This window comes from Malania oleifera, chromosome 13, assembly GCF_029873635.1.
Source record: "Malania oleifera isolate guangnan ecotype guangnan chromosome 13, ASM2987363v1, whole genome shotgun sequence".
Lineage (NCBI taxonomy): Eukaryota > Viridiplantae > Streptophyta > Magnoliopsida > Santalales > Ximeniaceae > Malania > Malania oleifera.
This window is the reverse complement of record NC_080429.1, coordinates 19616483-19635881: the sequence shown is the minus strand read 5'-3', so window position 1 is coordinate 19635881 and position 19399 is coordinate 19616483. Positions and strand designations below refer to the sequence as shown.

The window sequence follows — 19399 nt, the reverse complement described above, 5'->3', positions numbered from 1 at the left end:
CTGAAATAAACTAACATCCGGGTTTTGATAACATATAATACATAAAAATATAGCGTTTAACATAAATGAATTGATAGCATTTCTATACTTTCATAAATACGACATTGCGCAACATTTTGTAAATACGGTCTTGCGCCAAATATTTCATAAACACGACCTTGCACCGGAAACATATAACATACACGACCTTGCGCCGACTATCAATCACAACCTTACACCGAAAATCTCATGCACATCATTCTGAGTAAATAAGTCATTTATCATGTATTTCAAAATCATCATATACTGCATTATTTCATAATTCCTAAAAACGTGCTTATTCATAAAATTGTCATAATATAATACATATCATGTAAAAATAATATTCATGTCACACAATGCTGAATAAAATCATACATTTCATTCTAAAATCGTAATTCCTGTATAACAATAGTATTTTCCCAAATATTCATTTACTCAATAATATTAAGATATAATACATGTTTTTCTGAAAATTAATTTACTGATAAATAATAGTAATTTGCGTGAAAAATAATTTCTTTAGTTTATTCCCTTACTTGATACTGAAAAGAAACTACCTAAAAATCTACTTGTCCTGCACCCACAGGGTTCCCTGAGCAACACCCTAAAACCAACAACTCACAATACTAAACTTTAATATTTTTCTGTGAATAACCTTTCCTATAACTACGGGAAGACCAAATTTTGCATATTTAACCTTACTAACCCAGGAATGAATTTCAACTCGATCCCACCAGCGATCCGTTTCGGCAGATTTGGAGATAACTTCCCCAGGAGTGTCGTGGTGGCATCAGATCGTTAATCCGACGAACGACGAAGCCAAAATCGGAGAGAGATGAGAGAGAAACCGTAGGGAGGAGAGAGAGAGAAAGAATTTCCTAATTTTTCTGCGTTTAAATATCAGTTTTAGGCTATTTATAAGACCGAATTCGTCGACAAGTCCCTGAAGAAACACCTTCACTCCTCGTCAACGAAATTCAGAATTGCCAAAACCCTCCTCGGTATTTTCTTGTCGACGAAGTCTGCTGCGCCCTCTTTTCTATTCCCATTTTTTTTTTCTTAATTATTATTTAAATACCATTATACTTCAGGTCATTGCACATACAAGTCAAACCCAACCTAATATGTATTAGACATATATTGAAAGCTTTTATCAGACACATGGGGATATACAGCACATGAATTGAACCTGCAACCCTGCGTTTTAAGATAAATTATCTCACAAAAATTACAAAAAAAAAATCATAATTTGTTTTCCTTCCCAAACAAATTACAAAGAAATCTACAGTTAAAAATTACAAAGAAAAGCCCTTCTTATTATTATTTTTTTGTTAATTAATGGAGAGCTCTTTGATTTTGGATGCACAAGACTTTTAAGTTGATATTTTTTTTTGTACTCATTTATGTCTATTAATTTTATATTAAAACTAAAATATATTATCATTTGATTATTTTTTTTATTGAACTTATTATTTAAAAAAAAATGAATATACTTTCCTTGTATGAAAAGCATAGTAGTATTATTTATTCATAAAATTTTTATGATTTGGTCAAGGAAAATTTTAGAATATATTTAAATAGTCATATGATTGAATAGTTTATTATCTAGATATTAAATAAGTTCTTTAATTTGTTTATAAAAAATTAACTTAATAATTTGCATCATTTATTATTAATAAAAATAATATTTTTCTATTGTACAATCATTAAAGTAAAAATCATAATTAAATTGACATTTCAAATTGAGATGATATATTAATTATACTTTTGTAATAATATTTATAATAAAAAATAATTATAAATTTAAAAACAATTATAATTTCTTTATATTATTGAATGCATGAGCTGTTACGATTTTGTTAAATTAATTTATGCTTGTAAATTTACTCTACCTATTTAGCGCTCGTTGACAGGGAAAAGACAAAAAAAAAAAAGGAGAGAGAGAGAACTGAGGCAAAGAACACTCTGAATCTGTGACGAACGACCACCGTCCTACTCTTTGGACCTCCTTCCCAGCCTCCGTTGCCGGACATCGCGCAGCCTTTGAACCTCCCTGACAGCTTCCGTTGCCGGACATCTCAGCTTCATCGCAGCGGCAGCCTTCGAACGATTTCTCTTCCACTTCATCGCAGCCTACAGTCATCGCCGGACATCTGAAAACCTCTTCTCTTCAGTCTTCTAAGCAAAGTTCCTGTCTCGAAGCGACGAAGCCTCTTCTATTCAATCTTCTTCTCTGCGCGCGAGACTGCAACTCTGCCGAAGGAGCTTGAAGTCGACAGCCTGTAGGACCTACCTCGAAGCCTCTTCACTCTTCAGTCTTCTTGCAAGTTGCAACGTGAGTCTCTCCCTCCTCCTTCCTCCCTTTTCCCCGTCTGTTTACTATTTTTCATTCAAAAGGAAAAACATGCCAGAATATATATATTAATTAACTCTGCATCGTATCCTTATTTTTACAAAATTTCCCTATCATCGTATCTGTATCATACCCGTATGCCGTTTCGGTATCAGGGCTTCTTAGGGAGTAGGGAGACACAAGACAGCATGTTGGTGGGTGGGATGTTAAGGGTTGGTGACATACAGCACTAGAATCCGAGGTTTCATTGGAACTTTTTGACTGATAAGCCAAAAGTATTTTACCAATACAGGGTTGACTCAAGGGGGAAATTCCCAACCTGCGACCATTTGATGCACCAAATAGAATTTTGTAAATCTGTTTTCAATGATTCCCTAATGAAATTGATTTTACTAATTCATTATTTCTCAATAATATGATTTCACAATATATTTGAATATAATATAGTCAATTTTCTTGGTTTTATGCCTTGTTAATGAATTCAAATTCCTCAATTTTGATTTTATGATGATTATTTTCAAAATAGCTTCTTGTATATTGGAGGCCTTAAATAAGAAGGCTTCTCCAGTTCTGGCTCTTCTGGAGTGGGTTCTGGGCAGAGGCCACAAGGGATGCTGGCATTTGCTCATACACAATGCAATCATGAGGTTCTGTGTTTGAAATTAATAGAAGGCAACAGACGAGGAGAAAAAGAAGAGAAAAAGAAATCAATGTAACAGTGAAGAAACTATAGAAACAAAGAAAGAACTTTTGGTAGCAGTGTCATGGAAGTTCTTGGTGCCTGGTGGTGGGTGAGCAGTTTAATTTTTGTGTTAGAAATGGCGCACTTTGAATGATTGCCAATCCAGGATAGCAGTGTAAGGAGGCAAGCGAAAATTTTCTGTTGTTCTGTTGAACCAGGATCTTCCTTCTGATAAACAAAATGGAAGAAGCTGAGAAGGGGGTTGGGGCTTTCGGCTTTCTTTTCATGGAAATAAGAAGCTAGAATTTGTGACACAAGGACTGTCTTTTGAGCATTGGGGGTATGGAGGGTGGGGTATCCTACACTGGTCAGGGTTCCCTGCATGTCATGCACCACCACCACTAGGTCTTTTTCTTTCCAAACTAGCTACCAAGTAGGATTAGGAATTGATTTCTTATTTTTTGAGGTCGGAATTTTGAAGATTGTTCTACAAAGAAAGGTCACCATTAAGGGGGTTACAGTCTGTGTCTTTGTGGGTGCACATGTATGTGTGTGCTTGTTGCAATGTGACCAAAAATGGATTTTTCTAAGGGCCAGAGAGGTTTCAACGCAATGTGAATGTGTATTAATTTGGTTAGTGATTTCCTATGGCATGATGGTGATAAACCATAATGTTCTTATAGCTTTTTTATACCCCCTGAAGTGTTTCTTTTTTCCATTAAAATCCTCAAAGTGTGTGCCTGTGCAATGCCTCGAATGTGGAAAAGGTTTTGTCACTCACTTAAAGTGTCCCAAATTGAATTTTGACAGTTGATTTGGGTAAAATGTAATATAAAATTATATACAATTTTGTTTAAATTCAGACAAATTCAAGTTTGAGACTTAATACATGCTTTCAAACACAAATTAATTTTTTTTGGTGACATGGAAAATATGGTCTTTAATTGAGATGGCTTTGATTTTATTTCTAGCGATCTTGTGTTTCTTCGGTGTTGCCTTTGAAGGAATCATTGTGTGAATTGTGAACACCATGTTATTAATGTTGGTCAGCTATTAGATCATGGAATATTTTTCCATGCTGCCAAAACTGCAGGTGTTTTCCAGCTCATAATGATGGGTTCAGCAAAACCTTTCATGTTGGTCTCAGTCTTGTTCTTATAGAAGCTAGAAATCATTTTTACACTTTTGGCACTAGGCTGTTTTATTAGTTGATTACTTCATGAAGCCATGGGATGTGGTAAATCTACACTTACCAAACGTTGTCTGGCTGTAAAGCAGACCAAGGAGGAGCTTGGCAAGGTATTGAGGCATTGGTTTGTGGGGCATTTAGTATGCAGATTGATGCACATTAAATTTCCACTGCCCACCAAAAGCACTGCAGCAAATGATAATGAACAAAGAAGTTCATGTAGTATGTCCGGCAACTGCCTTTATTTTTTCCTCTTTTAATTATTGGTCATTTAAGTTCTTGACAGGGCTACTTTACTCACTATTCAATTATTTTAAAGGCGTAGATTTTAAGTAGAAATGTGACTGTTTGAGATGTTTTGGTCTTTTTTGGTGCCATAATTGTCAATTTCTACTTTGCTGTTTTGGATTTGGAATGAGATAGTGATTAAGGATTTAATACCCCCTGAATTTGTTGGAGGAAATTGCCCATGGTTGTGCAAATTGACGAAAAAAGGATTTATGTAGCCGACCCCACCTAGTGGGACTTAAGATTTGATTTGTTGTTGTTGTGCATTATTTAATAATGTTCTTTTTGGAAAATGCAAGCTTCCCATTGCATTTTTTTTTCCCGTCTTCCTCTGATTTTTTTTCCTTTTCTGTTCTATTAATTTGCTGCTGTGCTTGTTTATTAGGAGATTTTGAAAAAGGGGGGGAAGGGGGGGGGGAGGGATTGGAGTTAAGTGTGGCTTTGCATCTACAGAAGAGGGTATCTGTGCGAGACTTTGGTACACTGACAGATTGCCTTTTTTGTCAGCAAACAGTGTTTAGGGGCCGGGGCTGGTGAGAGTTGTTGCCTTGGGTGTTTCTTGCAATTTTCCGTAGATATGGGTCAGCTTCTGATTAGTGTTGGCTTTATTTTGCCTTATTGTTCTTCCTTTTGGTGCATCTGCTGCCCTCTGCAAGGTGGGCTCACCCCTCTTTTCCCTAATGCTCTTTTAATTTTTTCTTTTCTTGCCAATGGGGTTTGTTTTCCCTCTGGGTTACATTCTGCCTGTCTGTATTCCTGGCAGTATTTCTCTTTAAATTAAGTTGGTCTTTATCTTTGATTTAATCAAATCTAGTTCCTATTAAATATTTTAAATTTTAACATTATCATATTATTGCTGATATTTTCCCTTTTTAACTTAAACAACAGTAAATAAATTTTGTTATGTGGAACTATGTTATTGGTTTGTAAAAGATATTTCAATGCATGTGCAGGGCACGGAATCACAGCCAACCCAAAACCCCACTAACCAAATCGAGTAATCGTCTCCATTTCTGAAATTCTTCCAGTCTTCACACTCTGTGTGGTATTCTGATCTCCCCTCTTGTTTGTGCAGCAACAACCCCCACAGTGCGTGTCATCTCTCCCTTTCTTTCGCTGCCTCCAGCTTTCATCTTCTTCTATCTCATTCTTCTCATTTTCACTGCTGGTGGTTTCCTCCAAAAGTTTGTTGCATAGGTAATATTTTTTGGCCTCCGTAACATTACTCCTTCAAATATCAATCAATGGAAGCTCAAGCACAAACCCTGTTTCCTTGGTTTTGTACAAACTCAACAATCCGACCATTCCAAAGTCCTAGCAAACTATTCTTTTCAAAATTACCTCCACTTTCTTCTTCTTCTTCTTCTTCTTCTCCTCTTCCTCTTCCTCATCTTCTTCAATCACAGAATAGGGTCTCTCTCAGAACCCATCTCTCTTCTGGCTCTCACAGGGTGTGGTCTAAGAACATATTACAGTGTAGAAGTACTATAGAAAAAGCAACCAACTTTACTGGAGACGGGGAAGATCTAAAGCTGCGGAAAAAACTAGCAGTTTTTGTTTCTGGCGGGGGGTCGAACTTTCGGTCGATTCACGAGGCTTCAGTTCGGGGTTCAGTGTATGGAGATGTTGTTGTCTTGGTTACAAACAAACATGGTACTGTATGCTCTGTCGACTTTTTTTTTTTGTTTCTGTTATTATGTTTTCAGAACTTGTTGCTAAGTTTAGGAGCCTAAATCCATTCCAATCGTTTGCAGATTAGTAATTGGGGTTTTCTTTATTTATTTATTGAGCAATTTGATTCAATCATTCATATCATTTTGAAAGGCATAATGAGGTGTCCAATACATCTTGACATATAGTTTTGTCGCGATGATGGCGTACTATTCTCATTTAACAGCATCAGTAGCACATTCAGCTGTCCTCAGACAATAGAACCTTCTTTGCATTAGAAATCTCATGTAGAAATAATCACTTTAAGTACGACTACTATTAAGAAATGGCCGCTAATAATACTATTACATGTAAAGAAATTGTGAAAACTTGACACATACTTTATGATATCCTAAAATTATTGCTAAACCGTCTGCCTTGGTGATTGCAACAATCTTGTCATTGTCTCCCATGATTGCATTTAAAGTGCCATTGACTACATAATACAACCATTTATCTCCACAGGATGTCCTACTTACCCAAACAAATACTTCATGATATCCTAAAATTAATCCTAAACCGTCTGCCTTGGTGATTGCAACAATCATGTCATTGTTTCCCATGATTGCATTTAAAGTGCCATGGACTACATAATACAACCATTTATCTCCACAGGATGTCCTACTTAGCCAAACAAAGAAAACAAAAAACTTCAAAGTGACATCCAAAAACATGCCTAATTGTTTGTTTACAATATTAAGGTGGTTATTCAAGGGCTGTTGCGTGGTAAAGGTAATATTCTTAGTGGTGTAAAATTTTTCCTTTGCTTTTTTTAGCTCCTACGCTTTAACGGTGTTTCAATTGTTGCCTGTTCTTATTTTCCTGGATCATTTTTTATTTTCCTTACATATTGTTTCCTGAAACTTTTATTTTATTTAGTTATTTATTTTTATTAGCACACTTGAGAGTTGAGAGTCATACATGGATTTCATTCGGCCTTTTCACAGGACAAGTTTCTAGGAAATGCTTCATTGTTGAGCCCAAGAGTTTCAAATACTTAAGGCATATTTATCCTGAGCTTTTCTTGCTTTTTGGGTATATATTCCATTCTCTGCATAAAATTGAATTTGGGAACCATAACTATTTATCTATTAGTAGTGACTTGGAACTAATGCTATTAAATTTTATATTTTGGTTGACATAATTTTCCAATTTTTACTGTGAAGTGTGCACTCACTGAAATTCCAAGAAAATTTTAAACTTGGGTTTTGCTTAATTTTTATACTTCTATGTAACCTATTTTCTCATGTTTATATTTTAGTTTAATCTTAATTTTTGACTAGATTGGAGCTTTTGCTGTTTTCCCTAAAGCTCTTTTTTCCTCATTGGGGAGTGTGAGGGGAAATTTCCATTTTGTTCTTTTATAACTGAGGAAGGACTTGAGCACAAATTTAGCTCAAAATGTTTGCTTGACTGTGATAATAAAATGAAGCCCTTTATAAATGGTCAAAAAAAAGCAAAGAAGACTTTATTTTCCCTCAAGATATTAAAATTTTTATAATCTTAATTGTAGATGAATTGAGATTTGAGAAATTCATATTACTTAATTGTTGTGCCACATGATGCAAAAGAAATGCTTCTATTTTTTTTCTTGTGGATTTGGTACATCCACTTTATCTTCTTTTCCCATTTATGGCAGATTGTGGAGGTGCAGAATATGCAAGACATAATGGCATCCCAGTTATTTTGTTCCCCAATACAAAAGGTGAACCTGAGGGACTGTCTTCTAGTGACCTCGTAGCTGCTCTTAGGTTAGATTTTCTTCCTAAAGTATTTTCTTCATCATTTTTTTTTCTCTCTTTTTTTTTGGGGAAGTGGGGTAGGTGGGTGGGTGATGGTTTTATCTATGGTGAATTGTCTCTAATACCTGGTTACCTGGAGGGGGGTTTTCCAGTTTTAGTGTATTGTTTGATGCATACTCAATTAATTACTTTCATTGCCATTGAAATTCTTGCATTCCTTGCTGTTGGAATTCTTGCATGCAAATATAGCTTTCTTCCTAATAAATTGAAAATGCCATTGGAATTGATTTTTGTTGATTTGCAGTCAATTGGACTATCATCTATGTTGATGTTCCGTGCTGACCATCCATTTGGAAATCTTGCTTGAAATATGCTGCAAATCTACTAGTCTGCTAAATAGATTGAAAATGCCGCCTGCTTCAATTTCTGCAGGGTTGAAACAGTTGTGCCTGTCAGATATATTGATGTTCCATGGAAACAATGCTTTAGATCTTATTAGTGTTCATAGCATATTTCTTTGGTTAAATTCTTTTATCTGGCATAGTTTTCAGCCTAGTGTGTTTTTATGCTGGGTTTTTTTTGTGTTGTTTTAACTTTGGCCAGTTACACTTTTTGTTTGTGGTAAATGGATACTCAATATGATTGATAATTTCCTTGCTTGGTTTGAGTTTCCATTTATTTGTATATTTTCCATAAGCACAATAACAAGCCGTTTAAGTAATGGATGTTAATTATTTTCTATTCTTTTGGTCTTCTTTAGTTGTATGCTATTTCTGGCATTACATGTCCAAAATGAAGATATTTGTTATATTTTGGTGTTTGGAAAAACAAATAGACAATAAATAAAAATTCGAAGATCCTCTGACACTCGCTTCTGAGACCCCTGTCAATGCCTATTGTAGCAAGTCACTGGATTTTTTATTTCCTTTATGTTTCATGAAAATGGGAAATGGAGACTAACTTTTCCCCCACTCTTAAAGTAGGCAAAAATTTACCATCACTTGGATGACTCTTTTTCTTTTGGTTTGCCTGTTATAAGGTCTCTCCGCATTTGTTTTTTCCCCCTTTACATGGTGCATAGATTTAATTTCTTAACCATGGATGTATTTTTGCCTTTTTCAAATATGCAAACAGGAGATTCAAAGTGGACTTTATTCTTCTTGCTGGTTATCTGAAACTCATACCAGCTGAGTTAATCCAGAGTTATCGCAGATCCATATTAAATATTCATCCTTCACTTCTTCCTGCTTTTGGAGGCAAAGGTCATTATGGTATGAAGGTGCATAAAGCAGTCATTGCCTCTGGAGCAAGGTACATTGCAATTGTAATCTTTTTGTCCTTTGTAGAATGCTGCTGCAATATATTTTGGCTCTATTTTTCCATTTGGTGCCTTATGCATTACAATTATGCATTTGTGCACATTTTCCTTGGCTAACATGCAAAAAATTTTACATGGTTACCAAATTTGAAATGTTCCTGATACCTGATCAGCGAATCCTATTTTGATTTGGTTATGAATTTATGTTGATTATGTGGATAATTCCCCCATTACAAGCAAATCACTTGTCCATTGCTGTAGGAAATGATTCAGTATTTGACTTCTCTCTGGTCTTTTGCAGCAGGCTGTTTTAAAGGGGTTTGATTGGAAGGCCTTTTGGAAAGTAGATTTTAGGTCTCTTTATATAGATGGGTTTAATCACATTGTGGCATTAACAATTTGTTTTTAAGGGTTGGAAGAAGTTGAGTATTTGAATTTTTTGGGTTTTACCCGTGCATTCCATCTTCATCACATTTAGTTCTGTTTGGTGTTTAGCTTTCAGTTTTGCAAGAGTAAACTTCATTTAACATTATTTCTTTTTATACCATTTGTTTCCATAATTACAGAATGTTGCCTCCACGTGATTCTTCCATTTCAGTTTGATTATTTCTTTAATAGATTACATCAAGAGAGTTCCTCAACGTGATGTTTCTGTGCTTCCTCTGTTAGGTACTCAGGTCCTACAATCCATTTTGTTGATGAACATTACGACACTGGGCGCATCCTTGCTCAACGAGTTGTACCTGTGCTTTGTAATGACACTGCAGGCGATCTAGCTGCAAGGGTTCTTCACGAGGTGAGATTTTTTTCATTTGTCTAGGCCACCCAAAGATACCATTTCTGTTGATATTCAAATTGGATTGGGTTATTTCCCCTCTTTTCATATCAAAGACAAATTTCTTCTTTTATAAAAATAATTGTCCTTCCTCTACAACTTGTCATTGCTAAGTCCCTCACTCCCTCCACCCAAAAGGCCAAAAGTAATAACATTTTAAGTCTTGTCAATCAACAAGTTTAACATAAGAAAATGATATATAGACTTGGGTACTTAGAAAAGATGACTGCTGTTAAACTCATCAGACTTACAAGATTGATTTTTCTCCTTTTTCTTCTTTTTTTTTTTTTTTGAAGAAAAGTGAAGTAAATTTGGAGTTCTCATTTCGTGGTGCATCACGAAGTACAATCATGGCTTAGATTTCCTCCTCACCTCCAATTTTCCTATTCCAGGAGCATCAGTTATATGTCGAGGTGGCCAAAGCATTATGTGAAGAGCGGATCGTTTGGAGGGACGATGGTGTCCCTCTCATCCAAAGCAGGGAAAACCCTAGTACATACAGTTAACAGAATCATACTTCTGCAGCTTCCTTTTTTTCCTTGAGGTACCTAACAATATCTTCTGCTGCCCCTTGATATGTTTATTGGGTATTCAATGATTCCTACTAACCAGGTGATGTTATAGACCACTTTTTAACTTTTTTGACCCCCTCATTATATATTACCAAAGAGTGACTCGTTAAATTTGATTTTCCTTCTCTTACAGGCTTTGCTTTGTATGAGAGAGTGACCAATATGCAGGTTTTGTAGGAGCAATTTCCCAGCCATTGAAAAGGTCTACCTCATTTTTATTTGTTCATTGTTGTCTTTATCAGCAAATCTGATCATTGTGATTGCTAACTTACATATTTTCACATGTCAACAATAATTTTGCACTCCGGACTACAATGTCATATGGTTGTCCCTGGGGATTTTGATCCAGACATTGTTGCAGTTGTTGTACAACAGCTTTCATATACCAGTTTTGATTGAATTTACAAATTTTCATGCTTGAGGAAGTGGTGGAACCATATGGAAACTCACTACAAGCATTCCCAAAGAAATATGTACATCTTAAATATTTTTATTGAAAAAAATCAATTAAATAAGCACATCTCAGCCTTGCATAATATATTGATATTAAAGCAAATATGCACATCTCAATTTATCCACACCTGAATGAACATTTAGATATGCAATTCGTAAGTTTTTGAGGGAATATTTTGACTGACTTGAGTTTAGTTCTAACACTAAAAAGAGTTGGAATTGAGCTTTAAGAGTATTATTCAAGCTCAACTCGTTATAAATATTTTTGTTATATATAGAATTCGAGTTTGACTTAAATAAAACTTATTTCACATTAATAAATAAACTGAAATCAAACATAGCTTGAATGCTTGATTTCAAACTTAAAATTGGCAAAACTAAATCTAGTGTCAAATTAGTCATTGAACTAAATTAGTAAATGAGTTGACATAGATTCAAATTACCAATGAGTTGAGCATGATTGATAATTATTAAAGATAATTTGATAGAAAATATATTTTAAAATTTCAAAGTAAAATTCATAATGAGCCTAATATCGAATTAGTTCTTATAATTAATATCAAACTATGTTAGGAGTTAGTAAACAACTCAGTAAATGAATTGGCTTACAAGATGGTCTCAATAAGATGGCAAAGGATCTTGCTTGCAAGCTTGGCAACTAGAATGTGGTGCCATTCGAGATTCGTTCATTTAGCGGACAAATTTGAAATTTTAACTTGATCTTGTGTCATTTAATTTAATAAATAAGTTTTAAGTAATTCATTATCAAGTTGAGTGCTGAGTAACTCATGAGTGATTTGACTCATTTGCTACATCCAAAACCAAGGAGGGATGAAAGTAAAATGAAATAGAAGATGTACTAACTTCTTCTTATGTGGTTCAAATTCATCGACTTGTAATTGACAAAAAAAATTAAAAAAGATTTACAACATATCAAACTTGTTATTTTTCTAAAAGTTAACCTATTCTTATAAAATGAATTGGGATGGATTAATATTCAAGCCTTTTCTCAGTTGTACGACAAGATATTTTAGTTGGTAAATTTTAAATATATGTTTTGAATTTTTCTAAATATGACATTGCACCATGAGTTCAAAATGACTATAAAAAATTCTCAAGTTTTGACAACTATCAAATAATCTCCTTAAATTATAATTTTTGTTAACAAAAATAAGGCTGCTCTGCTTAATCTTTTTATCCGATGAATTATTTTAAGAGTTTTTCTATTATTCTTATCAAACAAAAATTGAGATGGTACAATGTTATATTTAGAAAAAGAGATACCTATGAATTTTATTTTTTTAAACCCTACAAAAGAAATTGCAAACTGGATTTTATTCTCTAAGGTGTCTTTTGTTTATAAGGAATAGTCTCTTAATGAATTGATTCGCTAAATAACTTTAGAGATTACGAGATCGGTGTTTTTTGGGTGCACAGTTGAATACCCTCTCATTACTTTTATTCGGTCATCATCAAAGTAGATGCTTAATGTTGTTTAGCAACTTCTTCCTATCACGAGAAGACAAGCAACATCCTATCCTCTCCCACCCCCTTTCCTTCTCTCTAGTTCGCACCAAACGAAACCACTATCTTTTCCCCATCTCCCTTCCCTCTCACAATGACAGACCAATGCACACAGCAGCATTTGTCACATAGTATATGAGTACCTCTCCCTCTCTCTCTCTCTCTCTCTCGTCGAGAACCACCACGTCCAATTATACTCATCGGTGCTCCGCTATGTGAACCAAGTTCTTCGTAGTAAATATGCTTCTACTTTATTAATATTTTCTTTCTCGAATCTATTTTCAAGATCTCTCTTCTATTCCATTTCCAATGTGCATACGTTTGCTGAGAACCATGACACACCACAAGCGCAGAGGTGGGTCCAGAATGGCAAGGGGTGATAATATTGAAGGTTTGATGGAGTCGCCACTAACCTGTTATTTTCTTAGGTGTAGTTAATTCACCTAATTACTATTTATTAATTAGTCTCTAAACTAAACTTAGTTCAAGAAATTAGTAGTCTCAATCTGCATTTACCAGAAATGGGATCGGGAGTTTAGTTATGCGATGGGAAAGTACTAGAACCCTTTGTACACCCGTTTTACGAACGATACCTAGTTAATCATGAATTATCCCTAAACTAAATTTAGTTATTTTTCATTAACTTCTTAAAGAGTAAATAAATATTAAAACCTTAAAAGAAAGTATGAAATAAGGTACAATTTACGAATGTCTAATAAGACCTCCAAAGAACCCCTCTTATTAGATAAACCTCATCCTAAGAACTAATATAGGTGAGGTCTGAAACACCTCTTTACCATTTGTTTAATAATTGTGATGCACACACACTAAAATAGAATATATATATATATATATATATATATATATATATATGTGTGTGTGTGTGTGTGTGTGTGTGTGTGTGTGTAAAATAATCAAACAAATTCATCAAATTTGAACAAGAAGAGTTTTTAAAACATTCACAGGTTTTCCAAATTTTTAAAGAATATTTTGAAAATTGTTCAACTTTTTTTCGCAATTATTTGAGATTTTTAAAGACTTTTCCTCCATTTTTATTTATTTTTGGTATTTTTAAGTGTCCATTTTTTTATCTGAGTTGAAATAACCCAAATAAATTTTATTTATTTTAAAATTTTTAAAACTTTTTCTTGATTTGTATGATTTTTTACTAATTTTCTCCAATTTTTTGAAAAATTAAAAATCAAAATTTAAATTAAAGAAATAAATTGGCGGTTCGAAATGGGTTCAACCGGTTTGAACCAAGTCAATGGGTCAATTTAGGTTGATCCAAGTCAAACTAGTTTGACCCGGTTGAGGAAAGAACTATCACATGTGAACCAAGCAGAGAAAACACACATTGAACTACCAGGATCGTATCACGTCGCTTCTCAAATGCGCGGTCCTAAGTGCGCCACATGTCACTATCCGTACGGTGACACGTATCCCACTAATATATATTTTTTAAAAATTAAAATGAAAACTTTTTTCTCTCTCTTATTTTCTTTTCTTTTTTCTCCGCTCTCTTTGTTCTTCCTACTCTCTCTTCTCTCTCTCTCCACTCGTCAGTGTCTTTTTCTTCTTTTTTTGTTCCCCCTCGCATAGCTCTATTTGTCTCTCTCCTATCTCTCTCTGCTCCTCACTCTCTTTATCTCTTTCTCTCTCTCCGCTCCTTACTTTCTTTATCCCTAACCTTTTTTTACTTCTCTCTTTCTCTTAGATCTCTCACCCTATCTCTTAGATCCAATTTTAGATCATTTCAAAGGTAACACCCCCAAAATCTCTCTCTCATTTTTTTTTTTAATTTCTATTTCTTTCCTTCTTTTCTTTAATTTCTTGGATTTTCTAGGGCATTTCTCGCATTTTCCCGTGAGCCAAATAAAGGGGTTAGAGGTTGGTTGACTTGGGCATTTACCCAGTTTAAGTTACATTAGAGTTTGGGTTAGGTTGATTAAGGTTAGAGTTAGGTTGGGTTAGTTTGGGCTTGAGTTTGAGTTAAGTTGGGTTAGTCAGGCTAGGCCAAGACTAGCTAGGCCTAGGCTTAGGTTTAGGTTAAATTAAGTCTGGGTTGGGCTTTACGACTAGCTGGGCTTAGGCTTAGTTTAGGTTTCCCTTGGGCATGGGCTTAAGTTTAGGTTAGGTTGGGCTCAGTTGGGCTTAAACTAGGGTAGGCTGAGCTAGGCCCATTTGGACCTGGAATTTAGGTTAGGCCAATGTAAAGCCCCGACCTGCCACATAGGCCCACGGTGCTACTTTAGTGATGTCTGTGTACCTGATACCATATTTATCATAATAAATGTAACGAAAGTAATAAAAAATTCTCCAAACATACATTACCAAAGTTCTAAGTTCCTTTCATACATAAAGGTTTTCAAACATGCATATTACAATCCGACCAAAAAAGGACAACTAGTTCAGTCTACACGACCATTATACAAATCCAGAGACTTACAACATAATTTACATACACCTGAGATCATACAGATCTTCCCAAAAAGACTATTCTAACCTTCACTCCCTGATCCTGCTAAGTACGATACCTGTTATTCCCTGAAAAGATGATTTGTATATTAGGGGTGAGACACTTATCAGTAAGGATGATCGAGTTAATATCAGTGTGTAGGCAACATGCATTTAGTGATTATAGAAAACATTCATTCTTCATTTAACCGAAAATAGCTGTCTTACATGGTACTATCTTTCTACAGTTCGAAATACTTGTCTCATTTTCCTGATATAAACAATTCATATTTACATAACATCATTTATTTAAATCTACTAATATGCATAAAAGACAATCCCTAGGAATAAACACCATGTATAAACCCCTATGGTCAAGGTTGTGCGGCCTGAAGGCTGGACAAAGCTTGGGGTGATCAACCTAGACCAAGTCAAACATACATCTGCATCTAACTCTGACTATGCAGGCATCCGCAACTTGCTTGCGTGGTTCTGATTGCCCTATCACATCCTGAAAGTCCGGACTTCCAGGGAAGGTACACCCTCTACCGAGGCTAATCAACTAAAACCACTTACACCAGTCTCGCAGTATCGTGTGGGAACACACGACCACATACATAATCTCTAGCAACGGTATCGTGCTCATAACATAAAGGTCCTCAGAGTTCCTAAAGCATATTATGCAATTTAAGTAATATAAAAACATATTTCATATCCATTTCATATAAAACCTGTCATAGTATAAATTAGGCCGTCACGGCCATCATATATATAACTCGGCCCTCGCGGCCATCATATAAAGCTCGGCCCTTGCGGCCATCATACATATAAAGCTCCCTGCATTTTCACAAACAATTTCAGTATCTTACAAACATTCATCATTTCGGTTATAAAATAAAACATACATATCATTCACCTGTCATACAAAATTTCCTGTATTTTGAACATAGCCCGTAGGCAACCAAGAAAACATAGCATATATGGTTTAAAACATAAAACCAGGCTTCCCACCGTTCATTTGTATTTAAAATAGAATAACATATATCCTAAGTTTGAAAAAGGGTCTTTTGAACAGTCGGTTTTTGAAACATCAACTGAAAACATAAATATACTTACTCCAAAAACATTTCGTATAGTTCAAATTCATTAAAAAGCTGACTTAACTTAATCCCCTTACCTGATTTTGAAACTGAAACTGAAATAGATCGAAAACTCAAAAATCGAACTCTAGCTTTTTCCCTAATTCAAGAATCCACTCTGCTAGACTTGTAGATCTTTGCCCCCAAATTCTCGTGGTAACTTCCGCTCGTCGAAACGGACAACGATCGGCAAAAGATCGAAGAGAGAGAGAGAGAGAGAGAGAGAGAGAGAGTCTGGGTGCATGTTATCGAGAGAGAGGGAGAGATCTTTTGATTTCTTAACAATGAAGCAATTGAAAATCTATTTATAGACCCCTTGACCCGGTCAAATTTGTCGATGAAATGACGCCTTCGTCAACGAACCACATAAGATCGTTCGTCGATGAAAGAAGGGCCTCGTTGACGAACCCTAAGCCTGATATTTTTCGAACATTCTGAATCTCTTCGTCAACGAAACTCTGAATTTCGGTGACGAGTCACATGAGGGCCTTCGTCGACGAGAACATGGATCTCGTCGACGAAACCTGCTGAAATCCCCCTTTTTTTCTTATTTAATTTCCTTATTTTTCCTGATTTGGGTCTCTATAGCCAAGTTGTGGGTTTAGGTTTAGGTTGGCTTAGGTTGAGTCAAACCCAATTGGGCCTCATGTGCTTTGGTCTTAGAATTGGGTCTTAAATTGGGCTTAAGTCAGTTGACCCAAATCAAAATTAACCTAGGTCCTATGTACATGGGTTAGACCCAAGTCATTGGACTCGAGTAGGGTTATCGAATCTAGTTAACGTGGACCAAGGTCAAGTTGACCTAAATTAGGTTTAAGGCACACAAATCTGGGTTATTGGTTTCGAGAATGGTATTAGGTATTCGGGTTTTGAATTTCGAATTCAAGTTGAACACTCAAGTCCGTTACTAGAAATTTTTACAAAATTTTCGTTTAAAATTTCAAGAACTCAGTTTTATTTTTATACGTTGAAAACTATTGGTTCTTTTTCAAAATTTTGAATTTACTGGATTTGCGTGAACCCATTGTTGATTTATTCACAAACTTAGGATAAACGAAATCAGAAAGAAAAAAAAAGGGTACTAACCTTATACTCCTTGCTTTCTTATTTCTGAATTCCTATGCCTGCAAGTTTACTTCTCCTCTCTACCCAAGATCCAGTATTATCTTTATGATCTTCACTTTCGAAATTTAGCCGCAAACACCAACTTCTCTTCTTTGAACCACAATCTCTCAAATTCTCAGCTTTTCTTCTCATAATTCTTTCTCAATTTTTCTCATTGAGCAATTCCTCTCTATGTCTGCGTCTCCTACTCTTCTGAAGCCCCCTATTTATAAGTTTGGGGGATCACTCAATTAAACACTGATTAAATCAATCAATACCTAATTGATCAATCAAATTTAATTTCAATTGACTCACATGTTTAATTTACAATTTCCATGTCTAATTGCATATCTTTTTTTTTGTGCTTGCAAGTTTGAAGGTGAAGATGCTGCTCGACTAATTTATTTATTTTTCATTTTTTCCTTTTTTCATTTTTTTATATTTATTTTCAATGTAAAAATTTTCATTTTTTATTGTACTTTTATTTTTCCTGTATTTTCTTATTTTATTGTATTAATGGATATTTACTCAAATTGTGTTGTATAAGCCCAAACAAAATGGGGTGTGTACAACCACCACCATCTTGAGTGCCGAGCCATGCAAACACAACAGAGGAAGAAAGAACAATGGGCCATGGAGTGTTGGCTTAGGGCCTTGCAGACCGATGTTTGAATTGTTGGGGTTAATTAAAGAACAAACAAGAAATTTTGTAATGATTTTTTGGATTTTTATTTTTCCCTTCGAGTTTGACTGTAAAATTTGAGGATATTTTTTTTAGTTTTTATTGTGAAAATTGCAAATTTGTTATTGGATTGTTTGTGTTAATAGAAAAATAGAAGAAAAAAAAAAGTCAATTAAGGGTTAGTTTGGTATTGTTGCTAATTTTTTATTTTCTGTTTCTATTTCTCCACAGTAAAAGAATAAATTAAAAAAACATATTTGTTTCTATTGTCAATTTTTTTTTTTTTGCTGCCGGTTTTTAATTTTTTGGTAGACAATTGAAAATCGGCAGTAGAAAAAAAATTTGACAATATAAACAAACATATTTTTTGTAATTTCCAGTTGTTTTGACAACTTATTGACAAAAATTTTAAGATCCAGAAATAATTTTTTAATTAAATTATTTATTTATACACTTTTAAGTTAAACACAAAATTAAATGATCATATGAATTTAAATATAATTTTCTTTTCAAAAAATTCATTAATTTTAAAAAATAATAATAAAGTCAATTACAAAGCACTTTTACTATTTTTCAATTGTCACCTCTAATAAAATTTTAATTTTAAACTAAAATTTGAAAGTAGAACAATTAAGAAAAATAATTATAATAAATTTTATTTTTATTATAGTACTTTTTTTAATGTGTTTTGTTTGTAACTTTATTAATTTAATCATATTTTTTTATAAATATTATTTGATTTAAAGATGAAAATAACTATTTTTTAATTAAGTTTTTAATTTATAATAATTTTATAAATGTTAACCAAATAGGTTATTGGTTTCTAATTTTAGTTGTTGTTTCTAGCTTTACTTTTCGTTTCTTTACTTTTTGATAATGATACCAAACCGCCTCTAAATGTTTTCAATGCTAAAGTTCTTTTCCTCTAGGATTTGGATTTGATAAAAAAAAATTGAGGATTTTTTTAGGCTCTCATCATGATTTTTAACGATTTAAAGAAACTAACGTTGTATACTTCTACTTTATTTCTTTTCTCTTTTTAGGTTTTCAAAAACATATTCAAATGTGTTAGCCTTAATGTATTCTCAAGAGAGGGGTGAATTGGATATTTAAAAAATTAATCCCCTAGGTTCGACTAATCTACCAAGCAATATTTCACAAACCAAGGGTCTTTCTACGTATTCACAATCTCAATCAAATATTTGAACGATAAACATAAACATACAGGTGCAGAAAGTAAATTGCGGAAAATAAAATAAACACCAGATATGTTATCAGGGTTTTGTCAACTGTGCCTACATCCCCGCCACTAGCTCGCAAGCCCGAGAAA

The 19399-nt window shown here is 34.2% G+C and overlaps 1 protein-coding gene across 5 annotated transcripts; it reads left to right on the top strand.

Annotated features, from left to right (window-relative positions):
- The first annotated feature begins 1934 nt into the window (after positions 1–1934).
- On the top strand, positions 1935–11118 carry LOC131146934 (phosphoribosylglycinamide formyltransferase, chloroplastic). Of its 5 annotated transcripts, none has more exons than XR_009134494.1 (7): positions 1935–2356; positions 5487–6186; positions 7883–7994; positions 9120–9296; positions 9973–10099; positions 10531–10750; positions 10844–11118. XR_009134494.1 is itself a non-coding variant. In XM_058096790.1 (7 exons), exons 2-6 carry the CDS (start codon positions 5778–5780, stop codon positions 10642–10644), a joined length of 939 nt encoding a protein of 312 aa, XP_057952773.1. In that variant the 5' UTR covers positions 1941–2356; positions 5487–5777; the 3' UTR covers positions 10645–10682; positions 10844–11118. The 5 variants fall into 5 exon arrangements, 2 of the variants coding, with proteins under 2 accessions (XP_057952773.1, XP_057952774.1); XR_009134495.1 differs by having other exon boundaries at positions 10435–10682; XR_009134496.1 differs by having other exon boundaries at positions 1941–2356; positions 10435–10750.
- The last annotated feature ends 8281 nt before the right edge of the window (positions 11119–19399 follow it).